The following is a 20,132-nucleotide window of genomic DNA, read 5'->3' on the forward strand; positions in this document are numbered from 1 at the left end:
ATTTTGACCAAAAATTGGGAAAATTGCCCTAAATTACAAATATGATAATATCAACACAGTTTGTACAAACTTGACTGAGCTCATCCTGAGAAACCTGAATATCAACTGTCAGAGCGATCCGACGATCGATTTCAGAGAACATGATTTTTACCCTAAAATACAAACATGCAAATTTCACCCTAATTTGTGCATGCCTAATTTAGGATACCTAAACGAATCTGCATACTAAGTTTCAACTCAATCTGACCAATGCTTACTGAGTTTTAGCCATTTGCAGGATTTTTCTTTTTTCCCCCTCATTTGTATATTTTTGGCACTGACATGTTCATTTGAACAAATTCACATCTCCACCGCTAGGTGCACCTGTACACCAAATGCTACGATGGCAGCCGTTGCAGTTTTAGAGTTTTTGATCTGGACGAACTAACAGACATACATACATACATACATACATACATACATACACACAGACGCCATTTTGCCACCTTATAAGAATACCTCCTATTTGCAGATATACATATGCATATATGGGAGCTAAAAATTGCAATGCCAGCTGAGGCGGTCTTAGTACAGCCTTATAGATTAGCGTTGCCAAGTTGGTCGATTTCAGCCGCAATCTATATAGTGCCTCAAAGCTGAGTACGTCCAACTCTGCCAGAATACTTCACCGTGCATTTCTGCCAAGTCCGCTAATAATCCACAAAAACAAACCAGTCCCCCACAGGGGTAGGGGAATGGCCAGGTAGCTTTCTGCACCTTTCCCTGTCATTTGACTCCGTGCGACTCCATTTCGAGAGCAAAAGCCGTTCCTCGTCCGAAAACTGTCCTCAAATGACCCATAGCGTGCACAAGGGTTTGCTACACGTAGTGCCATCAACTTGGCAGGAAACGGGGTACGGAAAAGTAACCTGATTTTCACAGACTTGGCAGGAAAAGGGTTAAAGAAACTACACAAACGGTCTCTTCTGCTCCATATTTGGACATGTTACCTGAATTTGACTCCAATGGTCACCTTTCTACTAGGCTATATGACATGAGAGATGATTTCAACTTTAGTATAATCAATTTTCCACACCTCATCAGTCATACTGCACTCTCACCAGCTTATGGGGTATACATGTCCCAGCTTATTCGATATGCAAGAGCATGCAGTTCATATGGTGATTTTGTAGAGAGACATTGCCATCTCTCTTACAAACTGTTAAATTAAGGTTACACCAGAGCAAGACTTGTCTCTACATTAAAACACTTTTTTGGCAGGTATCGCAAGCTGGTAGATAAATACAATATCTCTCTTCGACAAATGATCGCTGATGGCAACGGTGATATTGGGCCTTAGTTTGTGACCACTACCTATCTGACTTACAGATTGATATATGGCCGGTGCCACATGTCAGGCAGGATGCGCTTACTATTTTCGACACACCTGACATCTTTTTTTGGTCTTTTGGCCAGAGGTCTATATACCTTTCTTTCATGAATTTGACTTATTTCCATGCTAACAGACCAAGTTTGAACAACACTACAAATCTCTGCCACTATATCATGAACATAGAACATCTGGTCTTGAAATCAATGCGCGTATAAATAGGTCAAGTAGTTAGTCATGTGACTAAGTCATATGACAAATACCTAGGGTCGTCTCAAATGTGAGAATCTAAAATATGAAATATGTTATTTTTATCACTTTTTTGCCAAGAAGAGCATGGAAATCTCTGATACTTCGAATCAGCCATCCTGCATGTTTCTAACATTTATCAAAACCACATCTCTGTTCCACAACACATAAAACAGTCCAAAATGCAGGATTGGTATACCCCTGGTACCTTCTAAAAATACATATATGAAAGACCCCTAAAAATCAATTAGTTAAAGCCGCACTTTTCAATCCCAGGTTCTCGCATTAGTGGAGTTCTCCTCCCAGTCAAACACTTGGCAGGTACGATGTTTGATTTCTATACCATTAATTACACAAACTGATCTCAACTTTTTGTCACCTTTTGCTAATCCTGCAAACAAAGTTTATACAAGCGTTTGATTGATGGTCGGTTCAAATCGCCAACGGTCATTGATTCCCCACCACCAACGCTCAAATTTCCTACAAAATTGTCTTCTAGTCACATTAGACTTTGAATATAACAACAGAGTTCGATTGGCAGCAGCTTCGCGCTGACCGCTTGGCAGTCTGTCTGCATTTTTGCAGTCAGGGAAAACTAAAAGGTGGCATTTTCTGGAGCATGTACCCGCTTGTTGCCTGTTTGGAGTCCACTTACACAATGAATGCCGCCATAGTTTCGTGTCCTTTTAAAGGGAGGCTCCACCTTTAAAAAAGGGGGTTAGCAATTTCCCAACACTATCTAACCGCTTCTCTGTTTGGCTCCATTTTAACAAATCGAAACCTTCAACATAGTCTGAAGATTTGTAACAAATATGAACAGAGTCTATTCAGTTGGAAAATTTTCACTGTCTGACGCAACTCAACCCATCACAATAACATATTGACCTTCTGTCATTATGAATTAAAATAAACTAAAATGGATAACAGTATTATTTTTAAAAAATACCGCCAATGGCGCTTGGACATAATGACGGCCTAGTATTATCGGCATTTATCAACAACCCCACTCACTGTGAATTAGACAGACCATGAAGTCAATGTGCAACATAGAGCTGAAAGACTATTTTTCACATTGCAATCTTAAACCCATTTTTGTGAGAAAAGGTATGTATATGGAGAAAAAAGCAGAAGACATATTCGTAAATGGTTTGTTGAGTGACAATCATGTATGCATCTCTTGGAAAATTTTGTGGTTATAAGGTATAACAGTAGTGTAAGAATAATGAGATTAGAATAAGTGTAGTAAAGCTAAGTTGACAGTAATTAAGATTACAAAATTATACACTAAGCTAAGGAAATCTGAGTGAAATAAATGTTGAAAGTAGAAATCGAAGCTAAGATAGGAATAAACTGAATTACTGCTAAAAGTTTGTTAAAAGGCCATCACAGGAATCGGTCCATACCATGGTGTTCGAAATTTATATAAGTCAATTAAAGGGGGCAAGATGATTAAGTAGGGCAGCAAAGTCATGGTCATCTTTTTATCTAATACCTTGTGTAAGTTCATGAACTTTACATAAATCTTGCTATAGATTTGTTGCTATGGGCAATAACTGTGTTTCAGATCATTTGAGAGCAATCCATCGATCCATGACAGGTTTTAAAGAGGAAAGTCCAGCGCCGTGGGCGCACAATAGGCAACGTCGTAGTGACGTTGGTTGTTGGCAAACACTGGGCGGGATGGTTAAACACTTGCTTAGTCGTTGGCTTATCAGAGAAACATATATAAACTATCTTTTACACCAGGAACTACCGATTATAACCTCTGCCTGAATATTACGGAAGTGTGTAGGGTTCACACAATTCGAGACTACATTATAACTAGGGTGGAGTGGTCGAGGGGCTGTGGTCTGGTCGACAGATTTTTCCTTGACTGTGATTTCTTCTCTACTAAGGTGACTGTATGCCGTACGTTGTGAGTTTGAATCCAATCAAAATTTACTGAATTCAAATCACAGTCGTTTTGTGGTTCGATAGACAGCAATGCGATGACCGCTGTGGTATGCAATAGAAATACATGTATAGGAAGTTAAAAACTATCTACTGTTGATTGACCAATCAGAGTGCTCAATTCAGGGTGTTTTATCTACTCGTAAAGCCTTGGTCACCAAATTCCAGAAACGAATGACAGCGCCGTAGTAAAGTACTGTCCAATCAAAAGTGAACATGTCATATTCTGTAGACATCTGGTACGTTTTAATATTCAAATTTGGTAACACAGCGGAAACCAGCTGCAATACAAATTCTGCTGTGCCCTAGGGCATTTATATAATGTGCCCTAGGGCATTTATAGAATGTTCCATTACATTGGAAGGCTATTTCACAAATAAAAGTTTTAATTCATATCCTAAACATGTTACATTGACAAAGGGGACGGTTGACGTAAACACATTGAAAACGAAAATATATCAGTTAGGGGGGATAGTTTTTAAGTCGGATAACACCCTCCTACTCGGGCTCTTCTGGTATATAAAGTCCAACCCTACGATAAAATGTCTCGGCCTGCGGCCTTGACATTTTATCGATGGGTTGGACTTTATATACCAGAAGAGCCCTCCTACTCGGGCTTTATCCTATACTTATGAAACAGAATGGTCGCTCGCTCATGTATAATATCCTTGTCTGTTATTTATCATTTTTATTCTCAGTGTATGGGCAAAGGCCATGAAGCTGAACAGTCCAATGGATCAACAGGAACATTCAATGTGAAGTTTCAGAACAAGATCGTAAACATTAGGATGGCATCGAAAACAACTTTGTATAATGTGAAAAATCAAATGCAGACTTTTAGACGTGTTCTGTTATGTTTTTCACATGAACCTCATTAGATTATTGAATTTTGATTTTATTTTAATTTCTTAGTGGTCCAGCATTGTGTACCAACATCATTGTTTTACATATCAAAATAAACAATGGGGTATTATCGTGAAGATATATGGTAAGTGTTTTTTTTTTGTTTGCATCTGTGAGTAGGCGGTTTAAAAGGCAGTAGCTGTAACTTAATTTTTATGCAGTATTTTTATACTGTTATGTGTCTTGATTTTTGCCCATTTTGCCAAGTGAGTAAAGTGAAAAGTTACCTCAATACACAAAAGTTAAAAGAACAACATCATAAGTTACAGCTACTGTCCCTTAAAACAAATGAAGATGTGAAGTGTATGGGACCAGTATACCTGGCTAGTATAAAACAGGTAGGTACAAATGCAGGTATGGTTGGGGAGGGGGGGTAGCACAGGAAGCATGCATACCAGCATTTTACCATGAAACCTTTTACCCCACCATTTTTTGTGGCATATTGTCTGCAATCACAGCGGCCTCTATGCCGCTAAAAGCCCAGCCCCATTTTTTTGCGGCATATCGCCTGCAATCACAGCGGCCTGTATACCGCAAAACTGTGCCAGAACAGATCTTTGCATGATAAAATATGAATAACCTGCTTATAAGCCACAAACAGTTGCAGCTTGGTATCCACAATTATTGTGGGTTAGCATGCACAACTATGTGCCAGAAGCCATATTTTTTCGTAAGGGAAATGTTGTTTCTATCTGTTCAGTGCAGGAAAATTCTACGTTGATGTTATGACAATGATTTCTGCACAGTACAACCAGAAAAACGACAAGAAATATTTAAACCAGAAAAACAAGAATGACAAAAGTAATTAAGGTCTAACTTTAGGTACTGGAGGTCAACTTTAGCAACATGCATATCAGAAACAAGCCCCTCTTAGTTTAGTATAAACGGTCTTTCCCATCTACTGTCTATGGTTGCAGCTAGTCAGTTAATATGTAACAGTTCATAAACAATGACAGGAAATGAGTCAAGATCAGTGGAGTTTGCCTGTTTCTCAATGGCATGCCTCCTGTACATTTGCAGGATTTCACTTTTTCTTACCTCATTTGCACATTTTTGACACTGATGTGTTCATTTGAACAAATTCACATCTCAACCCCTGCATCTACCTGTACACCAAATACTGAGATGGTAGCTTTGGCGGTATGGGAGCCTTTGTGTGTGACGGACATAAATCCCCACATACCCACAAATATACAGACATACAAATCAGATGCAAATGAACTGATTCAGCTCATAACCTCACATTGGTGAACCAAATGTGAGCTAAAAATGAATTATGCTGACAAACATGAAAGTTATTTGAACCAGTTGGTAAATGCAGCGTTTTAGCAAACACTGAATGTACTTGTTGGAAGGAGTTGGAATATATAAATGAAAGCAGAAACAAAGTCTGAGTTGAACTGACAGCCTTTGATATGTGTAAAGAAAGACATGGAACACACAAGGATGTAAAAATATTAACAGCTGAGGTGAGTATATTCTGTACACCAAATTAGGTAATTACCCAACTACTTTGCTGTGAGTTTGTTATATACTCTGGTGTTTACCTCATCAAGAGTCTTTTTTGTAGCCCGAAGACTGATAAAGAATCCACCAAACTCAGCAGGCAGCTCCTTCACTGAAGTAAACTGATATACCTATTTTACAACAAACCATTTTCGACTAGCACGCTGTTCATAAGGGTATATGATAAATGTGTGAAGATTTGAATTGTTTATAATTATAATACTTACGTGATCCCACCAACACTCACTAAAATTGGGTAACTGATGTTCCAAGCTATATTCAAGGAATTCAAACATGATACTCAGTATGTGGCAAATCCAGAAGTCACGGATCATAATTGTCTGAAAAGAACAATAATATTGAGAAGATTTACTTGTCATCTGCAATAAAATAATTCAATGAAAGTAATGGACCTGGTTCATGATCTGAGAAAAATTGAAATTGAACAAAGTAAATTATTATTGCTGTGTATGTGTTCTGTAATATGGCCTAATCACACAGTTTCATTAAATATGCAAATAATCTATGAATACGTTTCTTATAGTCATTAAACATTCTGCATAGTAAGTAAAGCCAAGTAAAATCAAAGAATAGCAATAATTGTGACAAATCACAAATTCAAACTTTCAGTATTACTAAAATCTAATTAGAATCTTAGTATAGTACTGCACAAGTATACAAATTAGCTATTAATCAGTGTGTCATACTGAGAAAACTTTTTAGAAAACTAGTAATTAAAACTAAATGTTATGATTGAAGATCAGAGGTCTAACCAATTAGGGTGCATTAAGCTTTGATAGAAGGCTTTGTACAGATGCATGTGGTTTCGTTTATGTATGAATAAGCTGAGTAGCTATTTCAGTCAAAGGCTTGTGATCATCACTATGTACATTGAACAGTGTGTGATATGCCAGTGCAAAGCAAAACTGCTATTTTGAAATGGAATAATGGGTGGAAATCAAAACAATAATAATTTACAATTTATATCGCATTCAAAGTCAAACACAGAGAGCACAATGCTGACTTCCCGTGTTTTAACATATTACACATATGATGAATTTGATTTTCATTATTTTTGCACACTACAAGCAGTTTTCAACCAGATACGAACTGAAAATGCTTGTGTTTTATTATATATTGCATTTATGTGCAAATTTGAACCTTTGCCACATGTTTGCAACTTAATTGAAAGTGTTCTGATCAACGTGAACAATATTCACCACAGATCAATTCAGAAGGTCATTAAGTATTAAAATATGAAATTAGCTGAAATAAAAATAATTAATTTCTATGAGTACTGTCATTGTATCACCACTTAATATAGCACATGTAAATTGCCTATGGTCAAGTCCTTCAAGCTATATATGCTAAACTGTAAAAGCTTATTAGATATGCAAATTACAAATTAGCTGACATGAAAATGCGAAATGACTTTCAATATTGCTATAATCTGGTATAATCATTGGGGGGAGGGGTGGTAAAAATGTCAGTTCCCTTGGGTAGGGGCGCGGCTAGGGTGTCTTTGCTCTCAGCGTAGGTTTATTCTTGCTATGGTTTATTTTATTTTAATACGTTTGACTATGATATGTATTGCCAATAAAGATTTATACTGCCAACATTTGTTGTCTTTGTCTTATGTTAGAACTGGTTTTGTAACGATTTATTTATCTCCGTCCGCATCGCTGTGTCACATATTTGTCCTTTGACAATCGTATGAAAACTTTTATCACTGTGCTGCGTCTGATGTGTTTGATTGCCTAATTCGCCAAAGCAAACAAGGGTAAATTACTAATCTGTGGACACAGTCACCAGATTATCACAGGATTAAATTTGACAAAGTCAACAACGAACGCACCAGCAATGTATAACAAAAGGAAGGGGAGAAACTCTCTAAAGCTGTGTCCACAGAAACCTACTTAATAAAAAACATTTCCCAATTTTACAAACGCCAACAGTTTTCTGACATGTTGAAATGCGGACAGGCCAATCTATGATTTCGTTGGTTGCTTCTCTGAGCTGTAGAACGCAAATCAAAGCTGTGGAATCAGTGCCCCGATGTGGTCCGTCAGACCGGAAGCCAGAACTGGAAACTTTTGACCTTAGAAATGTTTTGTTCAAGCCCACATGATCCATATGGGTAAACAAAATACCCAAGATGCCTTGGGAATCGTGGTTTGTGAGTCAAGCATAGCGCTGTTTATGAGCAAGGATATGACAAAATAATCTATGTACTTTTGACGGCGGCCAGTCAATCTTTGAGCTGACAAACTCATCGCTTGCTGCATAAAAACTGACAAGTCGGCAAAAGTATTTTCATCTTCAATTTTCCATCCTAATTTGACCTATTAGGCCTAAGTAGGACATGGCACATGCACCAATGCGAATAGTTGGTTAGATAGTTTTGTAAAACTGACAAGACACATGGCTGGAACCACGGTCATACCTAACCAGGTTGAGACCGGATTTGGGAGATGTTAGACACATCTTTTTCTGTCAATGTTTGGACATCCTTTACAGTAATCTACTGTACATCTGACTACTGTAGGGGAAAGAAAACTTTTTGCGCAGCTGTTGGACTTAGTCGTGGTGTCTATCCCTCGCACGTATAAAACAACTTTATAGTAAAGGGTGTAGAACTTCAAAGTTTATGCAATCTGCGGGACTCATCTGAGCTTGGAGTTCACTACGATATGACATAGGATTCGATTAAGAAACTGGAATTACCTAGAGAGGTGTGTACATCAGGCACAGACGAGGATGCACAGAGTCTGAATAATCTTTTGCGCCAATTCTGACTCGGTCAGTTTTCCCCACGGTCTGCTCACCCAAGAATGTGTTTTTGTGTAAAAAACAACTTATCAGTGAGTGATGTAAAACTTCGAAGTTGCTAATAAACGTTAACTTGTCGATTCGATGTGCAATGACACACTGATGACCAGTTATTTAAATCATTAGTTCTCCAAACTATCATGTTCTAGGTATAGTCCGGGGTCACTTGTCGTGATTTTGGCTTCCGTGTGCATTTCGTGAAGACTCTTGTCAACATATATCATTTTGTTCCTTAATACCTGGACAGTCCAAAATACATTGTTGGCATTTTTTCTTTCCACTTTGTCGAGGTCAAATTCAAGGTCATTCGTTACTGGGCAAATTCCATTGATTAAGCATTGTAGTGCATACAAATTGGCTATAATCGTTGACCAAACTACCTTCAGTGGTGTAGGGGAACTAAACAGCTCATGATAGATTTAAAAAACCTTGTTTGAGGCATTATTGGATCTTTTTTACCGTTTTATATGGATTTATATACAATTACAAGGATTTGTGTGTGTTGCAGTTGTCCATCATTTCCCATGCACTGATGACACGGATTGGTTTCTGACATGCACTGCGCTTGACAACTACATCATAGACGTTATTTTATCAATTTCTGTGCATTTCAGCGTAAGCCGTCCGCAGTATTACCAGCTCTGCAAGGTTGTAAAATCCAGACTTCTACGCAGAATTTAACTAGTGTAGACTGGATTACTATGCAGCTAGCAGTGTACTCTTTGCTTGTAGTAAGAGTAAGTCATCCCTTTTCCTCGCATTTCTCTCCAAGTCATGTAAAACGATTTGGATGTTTCCTTAGTAACAATAGCTGGGATTAGAGACTTGTTGCTAAACAGAGGCTACATGTAGAAGCCGTTTATCAAAACTAAGCCTCTTGACTGAGAAATATAGGCTGTTGCCTGTGTGTTTTGAAAATCAACTCTAGTACACACAATGTTGTACTAACCAAGACTCCCATTGGTAGAACATTGATATAGAGTACGAAAAATGACACATTAACAATAGGTTGATTCTTTATTGAGACACAGGTTTAGTCCATAGGTTATTTAGGGTTAAAGATGACAAGAGAAGTCAAAGACAGTGTTAGTAGTTTCTCAGAAACCGTTATCCAAAGGCTATTTACTCGATATTGTAATGTCATGGAATAGTAAACATTTAGTGGTTGCGTTTCATATATAAATGTTTCACATAACTGACATTGCATGCAAATAACTTCGTCAAAATTTTCAGTATTGAAAAACATATCATTCCTCTGAAAAACAGGACGCTCTGAAACAGACTTACCGGTAAAGTCTGTTTCAGAACGTTCTCTTTATGCCTGATACGTCAGGAAGCAAGTGGTGAGCCCTCTGTCAAATCCCACTGCATATGACACTGTGCGGAGTTTGTTCACCAGAGAGGTGTATTTGGTGATGGTGTCTTTCCAGAAATAAATTCAAGACTCAGGGATGATGATTCTTTTTCCCTTCGAGCTTGTGGTGCTAGCTGGCATAGGGAATGCTAAGCAAATACTTGCCACAGAGGCGCTAGGTCTACTCCAGAGAGCAAAATTGAGCTATGAAAAATCATTAGAGCAAGGTGATAGCTCTATAATATCAGGTAAGCAACTTTAAACCTCATCTACTATGGAATGTGTTGTTTCATCTGAACATAAAGTTGCTTTCACTAGACCATCAGCTAGTACATATGACAAAAGCATGTGTTTTTTCTGTCAACAATATAGGTTTTCTTTGGGTCCTCTCCATGAGGTTTCTTCACTCAATACTCGGGAAAACCACAAAGGGCAGTAAACCAAGGAAAATCAAACTTGTTAAAAGTCAGACTCAGTGGTGCAATAGATCCAAAGGATGCTAGAGCCATTGGTATTAAATATCACAAAAGATGTTTGACCGAGAACGTTGAAAATGTCTTGCGAAATTTAAACACAAATGCAGACTTACATCCGTTGTGTGAGACTGGATCTGCAAATGTTGGTAATGACAATACCACCATGCTTACTGCAGATATCGAATTTTTTTCCTTGTTGGACTTGCTGAAGGAGTGGTTTTTAACCTTGGAGAAGTACATGACTCATATTTGGCAATACGTAAGGAACATGGAATTGTGTGATGGTATTACTTTTATAGCTAAACTTTCTTCAGATTAGAGTTATGGCATTAAAAGTCATTGACCTTTGACAGGAAATGTTAGGGACAGGTCAGTATCTTCGGCCAGGGGGTGGATTATTTTTTGCCGGTGTCAAAAAGTGGCTGACCTCCCTTTTCCAACTTTTGAAAACAGGGTGACCCCCTGTGCACGACAAAGGTAAAATAAAAGGTGGTTGTCATGTCAGTTGTAAGATAGGACCTTAAAAGTGTCAATTCTAAAGTTTGAATACAGTATTTTGAATGAGCTGTGAATATATTCCACTCTTTTTATGCATAACCAGATCTTCAGAACTGTTATAAGACAAAATGCAAAATTTGTGAAATTTTAGTGCATGTAAACTTTGCAAAACTTACTTTCAATTTACAGACATCAAGATATTTCTGACATATATCTGATACATTAAAATACTGCACCCTGAAGGCGCGCCGAAAAATATTAAACATCCAGATATCTCTGATATATGTGATATATGAAAGTAATACGGATGAAGGGCGTGCTGAAAAATATGTTTGAAATTTAAAATAACGCGCCCAAAGGGCGCGCCGAAAATCATTAAACATAAAGATATCTCTGATATACATCTGATATATGCAAGTTTCGCGCTTGTTGGGGGGGGGAGCTCTCAAAAATATGTCTTATTATTATTAAAGTTACGCGCCCGAATCGCACTCTGAAATGCAACTCAATGATGAAATTTGTTGCTGGCAAGAATTGATTTCTTCCTACAAATTGTACGTATTTGGCAGAAATATCAGGGCATTAACTCCGAAATTTCCTTGGTGAAGTATGTTAGTCGATTGACTTGACTCTACTCTAATATCACTTGTCGAAAAAATAAAGTTTAAACGTTGTTTACAAGATGAAATATGCTGATACATAATACAGTCGATTTTAGGGGCGCCCTCAATGCCACGATGTCAGACGCACCATGTTTTGAGAAGCTCCTGTGTTTTTCGTAATTTTCAAGCAATGCGGTGGACGTCGACTGTTATTTCGCGTTTGTAAACATTCTGTTTTGGTGAAGCTCAAGTAGGGGTGTCGTACTGATGGTAAAACGGAGAAATAAAGGCCTTTTCAACTTCCAGTTCATCTGGCGACAACAGTCTGTACGACAAAAGACGAAAGATGGCCTCGCCAGGCGTGCCACGTCAGCAAGGTGAGTTGTCGTTGACAGAACTGTATGAGAAGCTCAAAGATAAAATTGAAACTAGCACCTCTGAGATTAGAACTGAAATGCAAGACATGAGAAAATCTCTCACATATATAGATGAAACAGTCAGTGGCCATGATAAACTTATTTTTGTTTTGGAAAGTGAGTTGGGCCGTGTGAAGGAGTAGATAGAGGATGTAAATTCTGCAAGAAATAGTGCGGAACAATATTCAAGACGATACTGCAACGAAATTCATGGTCTGCACGTGGAAGTTCCATCTTTCGAGAACATCGTTGACCAAGTCATCAAAATCGGGCAAGCCGTAGGTATCAATGTAAACCCATGGGACATAGATCACTGTCATACCCTCCTTCGCAAGAACCTTGGTGTCCCCGTTATTATGGTGAAATGGAAATCTCAGTTTATGGCTCTGAGTTTTTTACGTGCGAGCAAGAAACTTAGGAATATTAAGCCTACAGACTTCGGACTCCACACGTCATCCGTGCAGATCTACATCAACGAGAGCTTGACCAAACAGAACTCCCGAATCTTCAGTGAAGCCAGAAAATTCGTCAAAACGAACAAATGGTTCCCAGCATACACTAGAAATGGGAATGTGTACGTCATGAAAAGCAAGGAAAGTAGAGCCATTCTGTATACGTACTGTGCATCACCCTAATCAACAGTCGACGTGTGCCGTAGATGCTTTGATGTTTTCTTTCTGTGCTAGCTCTTTTGAAGTGTTTTTCATTTTTGTGGGGCGCCAGTTGTTGTTTTAGTTTTTCCTGCTTATGTTGTTTTGCGCTGTTCGATGTTTTTCCTCGTTGCTTTTTTGGTCCTGTCTTTGCCAACTCCTCTGCTTCAAAATAGAGTCGAAATAATGATCAAATTTGTCTACACGGTTAAAGTTTTAAATGAGAGAATGTATCTTGTTTTCTCGTTCATTATAAGATATTATGGTGAGTATTGAGATTATTTCCTTCAATGTAAACGGCCTGGCAGATTTCAAAAAACGGAAAGATGTCTTTTCATGGTTACGTAAGAAAAAATGTGCGATCGTCTGCCTTCAAGAAACTCACTGTATTGAACCCGATTTAAACAGATGGCAAATTGAATGGGGCGGTGCATGTGTAATGAATCCAAATACACAAGCTAAAAATAAACAGGGTGTTGGTGTCCTGTTCATGCCAAATATCGACTACACGATTCACAAGACTATACTTGATAATGAAGGCCGTTACATTATTTTAGATATGTCAATGTCTGACAAACGCTTTAATTTAGTGAATCTTTATGGCCCAAATGAGGATAAACCTGAGTTTTTTCGAGAGATTCGTAATATTTTAGACGAGATCAACAATGAATCCTGTGTTATCTGTGGTGATTGGAACGTAGTTAGAAATTATGAGAGTGATACCCATGGATACAGTCATCGTAATAATCAAGCCGCCAAATTAGAAATAGATACATGGATTGAGGATTATAGTTTAGTCGATGTTTGGCGAGAACTTTATCCCAACACCCGTGGTTTCACGTGGTATAAGAGAACACCATTTAAGGTGGTTGGAAAGGCTAGAGCATCAGTTATAAATTTCAACAAAACTATTAAAATATAAAAGTAGTCAACATTCTCTGTGGAATAAAAAAAACTAGACATTTGGGCACAAAGGCATTGCAGAGTTATAGCCTGTTAAAACTTCTGAAAAACTGACCAAATAAGAAGAAGTTGGGGAGTCCTTAGTGTATTAACTATGGTAGAGGTCCCCTAGCTGTTAATAAAATGTTTGAAAAGGGAAAGTCATTATTTGCTGTTTTTCAGGAAAGTTTGACAAGGTGGTGCTGGCATTCAGAGTGAGTGACTACTATTGTAAATGCATTTTTAGATTCTTTGAGTGTCAAAGAGGTGTCAAAAGTGAGATTAACAAAAAAAACTCCTCTATGACTTCAAAGGAGGGGTGCAAATATGGCTTGTTTTCAACATTTTTGACAGAATAACAATTTTCCTACATAATTGTATACCAATTTAATCCAACTTTGAAATGAGATATGGACATGGAATTTTTACAGCCTATTAACAAGGTTACAGATAAGATTTGTACGGCACAATTTTCCTGTATTTGAAGTACTTTTTGAAAAATCACATTTTGAAATTTGAAAGAATTTTTAATAATTTTTTGATATATAAACCCATGTAAAATCATAAAAACAAATTTTATTTACAAATCCTGCCGTACAAATCTTACAATAAATAGTGTCAACATATTTATAACTAATTTGGTAATATTAATACTATCCAATTACTATTAAATTCAAATATGTAAAAAAAATATAAAAAATTAAATTTTAATATTTACTGGTGTCATATTTCAAAATCATGGCTGCAAATATACAATTTTTATATTCTTTGGAGATAATATTAACTATGGGAGTTATCCTGAAAATTTGAACTAAATATCTTGATTCTAACACTTGAAACTTGACATTAACTCTGAGAAAAGAATTGGTGCAAAAATAGCCTTTCCAACCACCTTAAACAGAGTAGGCTCGACTATTTTTTAGTCACCCCTGATATTGCATCAATGGTGAAAAAATCAACCATTGCTCCGGGTTACAGGTCAGACCATTCAATGATCCGCCTGAACGTTCAGTTGTGTAATATTCAGAGAGGGAAAGGGTTCTGGAAATTTAATAATGATCTTTTAAGGGACCTAAATTATGTAAACTCTGTTAAAAATGTGCTTAAGGAAACAGTAAACGACTATAATGTCTCCCCAAGTTCATCAGATTACGACCCTTGGACAGTTCATTTTTCAGTAAGTGACCAGCTGTTTTGGGAGACACTTAAAATTAAAATACGAGGTATGACAATTCCATTTGCTGCGAGACAGAAAAAACGCTTCTGTGAAAAAGAACGCCAACTTGAAACACAAATTGAACGGCTACACAATGAATGTCATAACTTGAAAGATATAAATAAGATTAATGAATACGAAGAGAAACAAGACGAACTTGAACAGTGGAGATTAAGTAAAATTCATGGTGCTCTAGTTCGCTCCAAGGCAAATTGGTCATTGTATGGTGAAAAACCCTCGAAGTATTTTTGTGCTCTTGAGAAACGTCGTTCAATGAACAGAACGATGGGTAAAATTATAAAAGATAACGGCGATACAACCACCAATCAGAAGGAAATTCTACAACAAGTTCAGCTATTTTACTCTAAACTTTACCAGACAAAACAAGTCATCGTTGATGACACAGTCCCCACTTGTTAATGGGTACTTTGATTACAAGTCCTCAGAGAGGATAGAGTCCTCTTCATTAATTAGGTCTGTGATAAAAATACTTTGATACAGATGGCACTCAATGGCCAAGAATGGGTTCCATGGTGATGAAAACATAAAACCAATGTAGGCCACCATCCTAAAGTTCATAAAATGAGTCAACTAGGAATTAATCAACAGGGTGTTGCAAAAATTTTTTGCATACAATCCTAATACTTAATAGATTATCACTGGTACCATATTTCATAAAGTTTGACGCAGTATTTACAACAAACTATGAGATCAACATCTGTATCAAGTTTCATCAAATTTGACGTTGTATTAATTTGTGGCTATATCACTCTAATTAGGAAAGTTCATTACATATGCAATTACAAATTAATTAAAATGACACTGATAAATGTCTTTTTCAATGTTAAAGCAATGTGAGCTTAACATCTGTGCAAAGTTTCATGAAATTTGGTGCAGTATTTCTTGACATATCAGCCTACTTACAAAACTTCAATAATTGACATGTTACTGCTACATGACGTGAAACAAATTGACGAGCATATGTGTGAAATAGGTCAATGTCCTTGTACCAACTTTGAATGATACTGGTGGAAATATGTCTGAGTTATGGCTCTGTACATTAGAAAATTGTAACAAAATCACTGCCATGCAGCGATATTTGATCTTACTGTTTAAAAAATCAACATGTACCGTATATGTATTACATAAGTCAATGTCCATGTACCAACTTTGAATAGGATCAGATGAGACTTGCCAGAGTTATGGCTCTCGACATGAAACAACCATAACAAAATTGCCATCATGTGGCCATATTTGACCACCTTGTGAAACCAATCGACATACATATGTATAAATAAGTCAATGTCCTTGTACCAACTTTGAATAAATTCGCTGGATACACGTCTGAGTTATGGTTCCGGACATGAAAAAATCGGGAAAAAAAATGGCCACACGGCGGCCATATTGGATTGTATCACAAAACAAATCAATGTGCATATGTATGACATAGGTCAATGTCCTTGCACTAAGTTTGAATAAAATTGGTGAATAAAATCGTACGTGTCCAAAGGACATGAACAAATTGTAACAAAATGGCTGCCATGCAGCCATGTTGGATCATATCATGAAACAAATTGATGTACATATGTACCGTATGACATAGGTTAATGTCATTGTACAAACTTTGAATAAAATCGGTTGAGATATGCCTGAGTATTGTGGCTCTGTACATGAAAAAATCGTAACAAAATGGCCACACGGCAGCCATATTGGATCATATCACAAAACAAATTGACATGCATATCTATGACATTGGTCAATATCCTTGTACCAACTTTGAAAAAAATCGGTTGAAACATGTCTGAGTTATGGCTCTGTACATGACAAAATCATAATAAAATGGCTGCCTAGCGGCCATATTGGATTGTATCACAAAACAAATTGACGTGCATATGTATCACATAGGTCAATGTCCTTGTACCAACTTTGAATAAAATCGGTTGAGATATGTTTGAGTTATGGCTCTGTACATGAAAAAATTGTAACAAAATGGCCACACGGCAGCCATATTGGATCGTATCACAAAACAAATTGACATGCATATCTATTACAGTGGTCAATATCCTTGTACCAACTTTGAAAAAAATCGGTTGAAACATGTCTGACTTATGGCTCTGTACATGAAAAAATCGTAATAAAATGGCCGCCTGGCAGCCATATTGGATCGTATCACAAAACAAAGTGACGTGCATATCTATGACATTGGTCAATGTCCTTGTACCAACTTTGAATAAATTCAGTTGAAACATGTCTGAGTTATGGCTTTGTACATGAAAAAATCGTAATAAAATGGCCGCCTGGCAGCCATATTGGATCGTATCACAAACAAATCGACATGCATATCTATGACATTGGTCAATGTCCTTGTACCAACTTTGAATAAATTCAGTTGAAACATGTCTGAGTTATGGCTTTGTACATGAAAAAATCGTAATAAAATGGCCGCCTGGCAGCCATATTGGATCGTATCACAAAACAAATCGACATGCATATCTATGACATTGGTCAATGTCCTTGTACCAACTTTGAATAAAATCGGTTGAAACATGTCTGAGTTATGGCTTTGTACATGAAAAAATCGTAATAAAATGGCCGCCTGGCGGCCATATTGGATCGTATCACAAAACAAATCGACGTGCATCTGTATGACATATGAAGTAATCCTTGTACCAAGTTTGAATGAAATCGCTCCTTGCATCTCTGAGATATCTGCGTGAACGGACGGACGCACGCACGCACGGACGGACGCACGCACGCACGCACGGACGCACGCACGGACATGACCAAACCTATAAGTCCCCCCGGACGGTGTCCGTGGGGACTAAAAAAGTATACGCCGTGACAGGGATTTTAAAATGATTCACGATTGTCCAATACCAAAATTGTCAGAAGATCAGAAAAATGGACTTGGGGGGCTCTTTTCATTACAAGAATGTGCCAATGCCTTGAAACAGATGGAAAATGGGAAGTCCCCTGGTAGTGACGGTTTCACCGTTCAATTTTACAAATTTTTCTGGGCAGACTTGGGTATTTTTCTAGTTAGATGTTTAAATGAAGCTTTCTCGTCTGGTAGCTTGTCTCATACACAGAAACAAGGTGTAATTACCTGTATTCCAAAGTCAAACAAAAGTAGATTTTACATTAAAAATTGGCGCCCAATTACTCTGTTAAACACAGACTACAAAATTGGATCTGCTGCCCTTGCCTACCGTATGAAAAAGGTTTTACCAAGTATTATTAGTGAGGATCAGAAGGGATTTTTGAAATGCCGTTTCATTGGGGAAAACACTTGATTAATTTATGATATGCTGGCTCATACTAAATCTCACAAAATTCAAGGAATGTTACTTTTGCTGGATTTTGAAAAAGCATTCGATACTGTGGAATGGGACTATATCAGAGAATCACTTCTGGCTTTTAATTTTGGAGATTCGTTTTGTAAGTGGATATCAATTTTTTATTCTAGTATTTCAAGCTGTGTTTTGAATAACGGCGACTTCTCACCATTTTTCAACCTTGAAAGGGGAGTTAGACAGGGTGACCCTTTGTCCCCTTATTTGTTTTTGGTAGCAGTTGAAATTTTGGCTCTAGCTTGTAAATCAAATAAGAGAATTGCTGGTATCTCTGTAAATGAGAAAGAGTATTTACTTGGCCAGTATGCCATATCAACATATCATCAGTATGATGATATGTTTATGTTTCTGGACGGTTCAGTACAATCATTGCAAGAAACTTTGATTACGTTAGATAGATTTGCAGACGTGTCTGGACTGAACCCAAATTATGACAAAACTAAAGTGACCTGGATTGGTTCTTCGCGCCACTGTGGCAGGATTTTACTTCCCGAAAAAAACTATGTTGGATTGACGAGCCGTTCACTGTACTCGGAGTAAAATTTAATGTTGATTTGAATGACATGGAGGATCTTAATTATAACCCACAAATAGAAAATATTAAGAATTTGATTCACAGGGAAAATTACGGTAATTAAGACTCTAGCTCTGCCAAAATTAGTTCATATCATGTCAGTTCTTCCAAGTCTTTCAGAGAAGCAAGTTAAAGATTTAGAAAATATCCCTTTTTTCATTTCTTTGGAATGGGAAACCAGACAAGATTAGTAGGAGGAGAATTCAATCTGATATCAAGGACGGTGGATTGAGAATGACTGATATCAAGTCATTTGCACACTCCCTCAAAGCAAGATGGATTTACAATTTACTTGATCATACTTATTCTCGTAAATGGAAAACGCTGTTTTGTAGTTCGTTAAAACTAGATGTGAATTTATTATTCTACTTTGGAACAGAGCAGATAAAGTTTTTCTCGGGAGATAATTTTTCTTCAAATGCCTTCTGGAGCGATGTATTCGACTGCTGGGCAAGACTAACTACAGGCCCGAATAACCCTACAGATTATTATAATCAAGTCGTCTGGTTTCACCCCTCCATAAGAATGGCAAAAAACATTGTGTTTATAAAAGCTTTGTATGATCAGCGGGTTATTTTTGTACACAACTTTGTTAATCGGGCTGATGGTAATTTTTTCAGTTATAGAGAATTTAAGACTATTTATCATGTACCTATAGACTGTATTACTTACTATCGGTTAATCTCTGCAATACCTAGACATTGGAAAAGAACAATCAAGGAGAATATTGAAAATTTGAAAATGTGTAAATTACGTTTTTTACCACAGCCAGGAACAGCAATATGTAAAAATACATACGAATTACTGAGTCAAAAACTTTTGAGTAAAAATAAGGAATTCAAAGCTGTAAGAAAATGGTGTGAACGGAATGAAATTAGGACAGATACATTTAGTATCTTCTTTAAATTGCCGTTTCAAGTGACCAATGATTTTTCTCTCAGAAATTTTCAATTTAAATTTCTACATAGGATTATTCCCACACAAAGATTTCTTTTTCTCAGAAATATCTCTGATTCTGATCTTTGTACGTTTTGCGAGAGAGAAATTGAAACTATTGAACATTTGTTCTATGAGTGTACAATTAATTATCAATTTTGGAATGACATAATTCATTTATTAAGAACACAAAGTGGAATTTTCCATGGGTTAGTTAAAGTTGATATCTTACTTGGTAACCCAGAGTTTAAAGCTATTGAAAATGTTTTAATTATATTTACTAAAAGATATATTTTCCATTGTAAATGC

The 20,132-nt window shown here is 37.1% G+C and overlaps 1 protein-coding gene across 1 annotated transcript in view; it reads right to left on the bottom strand.

The window, feature by feature from the left end:
• The window catches only part of LOC139136135 (phosphatidylserine synthase 2-like), a 221,397-nt gene that overhangs the window by 65,351 nt on the left and 135,914 nt on the right, over nt 1-20,132 (bottom strand). The window contains exon 6 of the mRNA XM_070707625.1: nt 6,205-6,318. Within this exon, the coding sequence (XP_070563726.1) occupies nt 6,205-6,318 (114 nt within the window). The remainder of the gene's footprint in view (nt 1-6,204; nt 6,319-20,132) is intronic.

This window comes from Ptychodera flava, chromosome 1 (assembly GCF_041260155.1).
Source record: "Ptychodera flava strain L36383 chromosome 1, AS_Pfla_20210202, whole genome shotgun sequence".
Lineage (NCBI taxonomy): Eukaryota > Metazoa > Hemichordata > Enteropneusta > Ptychoderidae > Ptychodera > Ptychodera flava.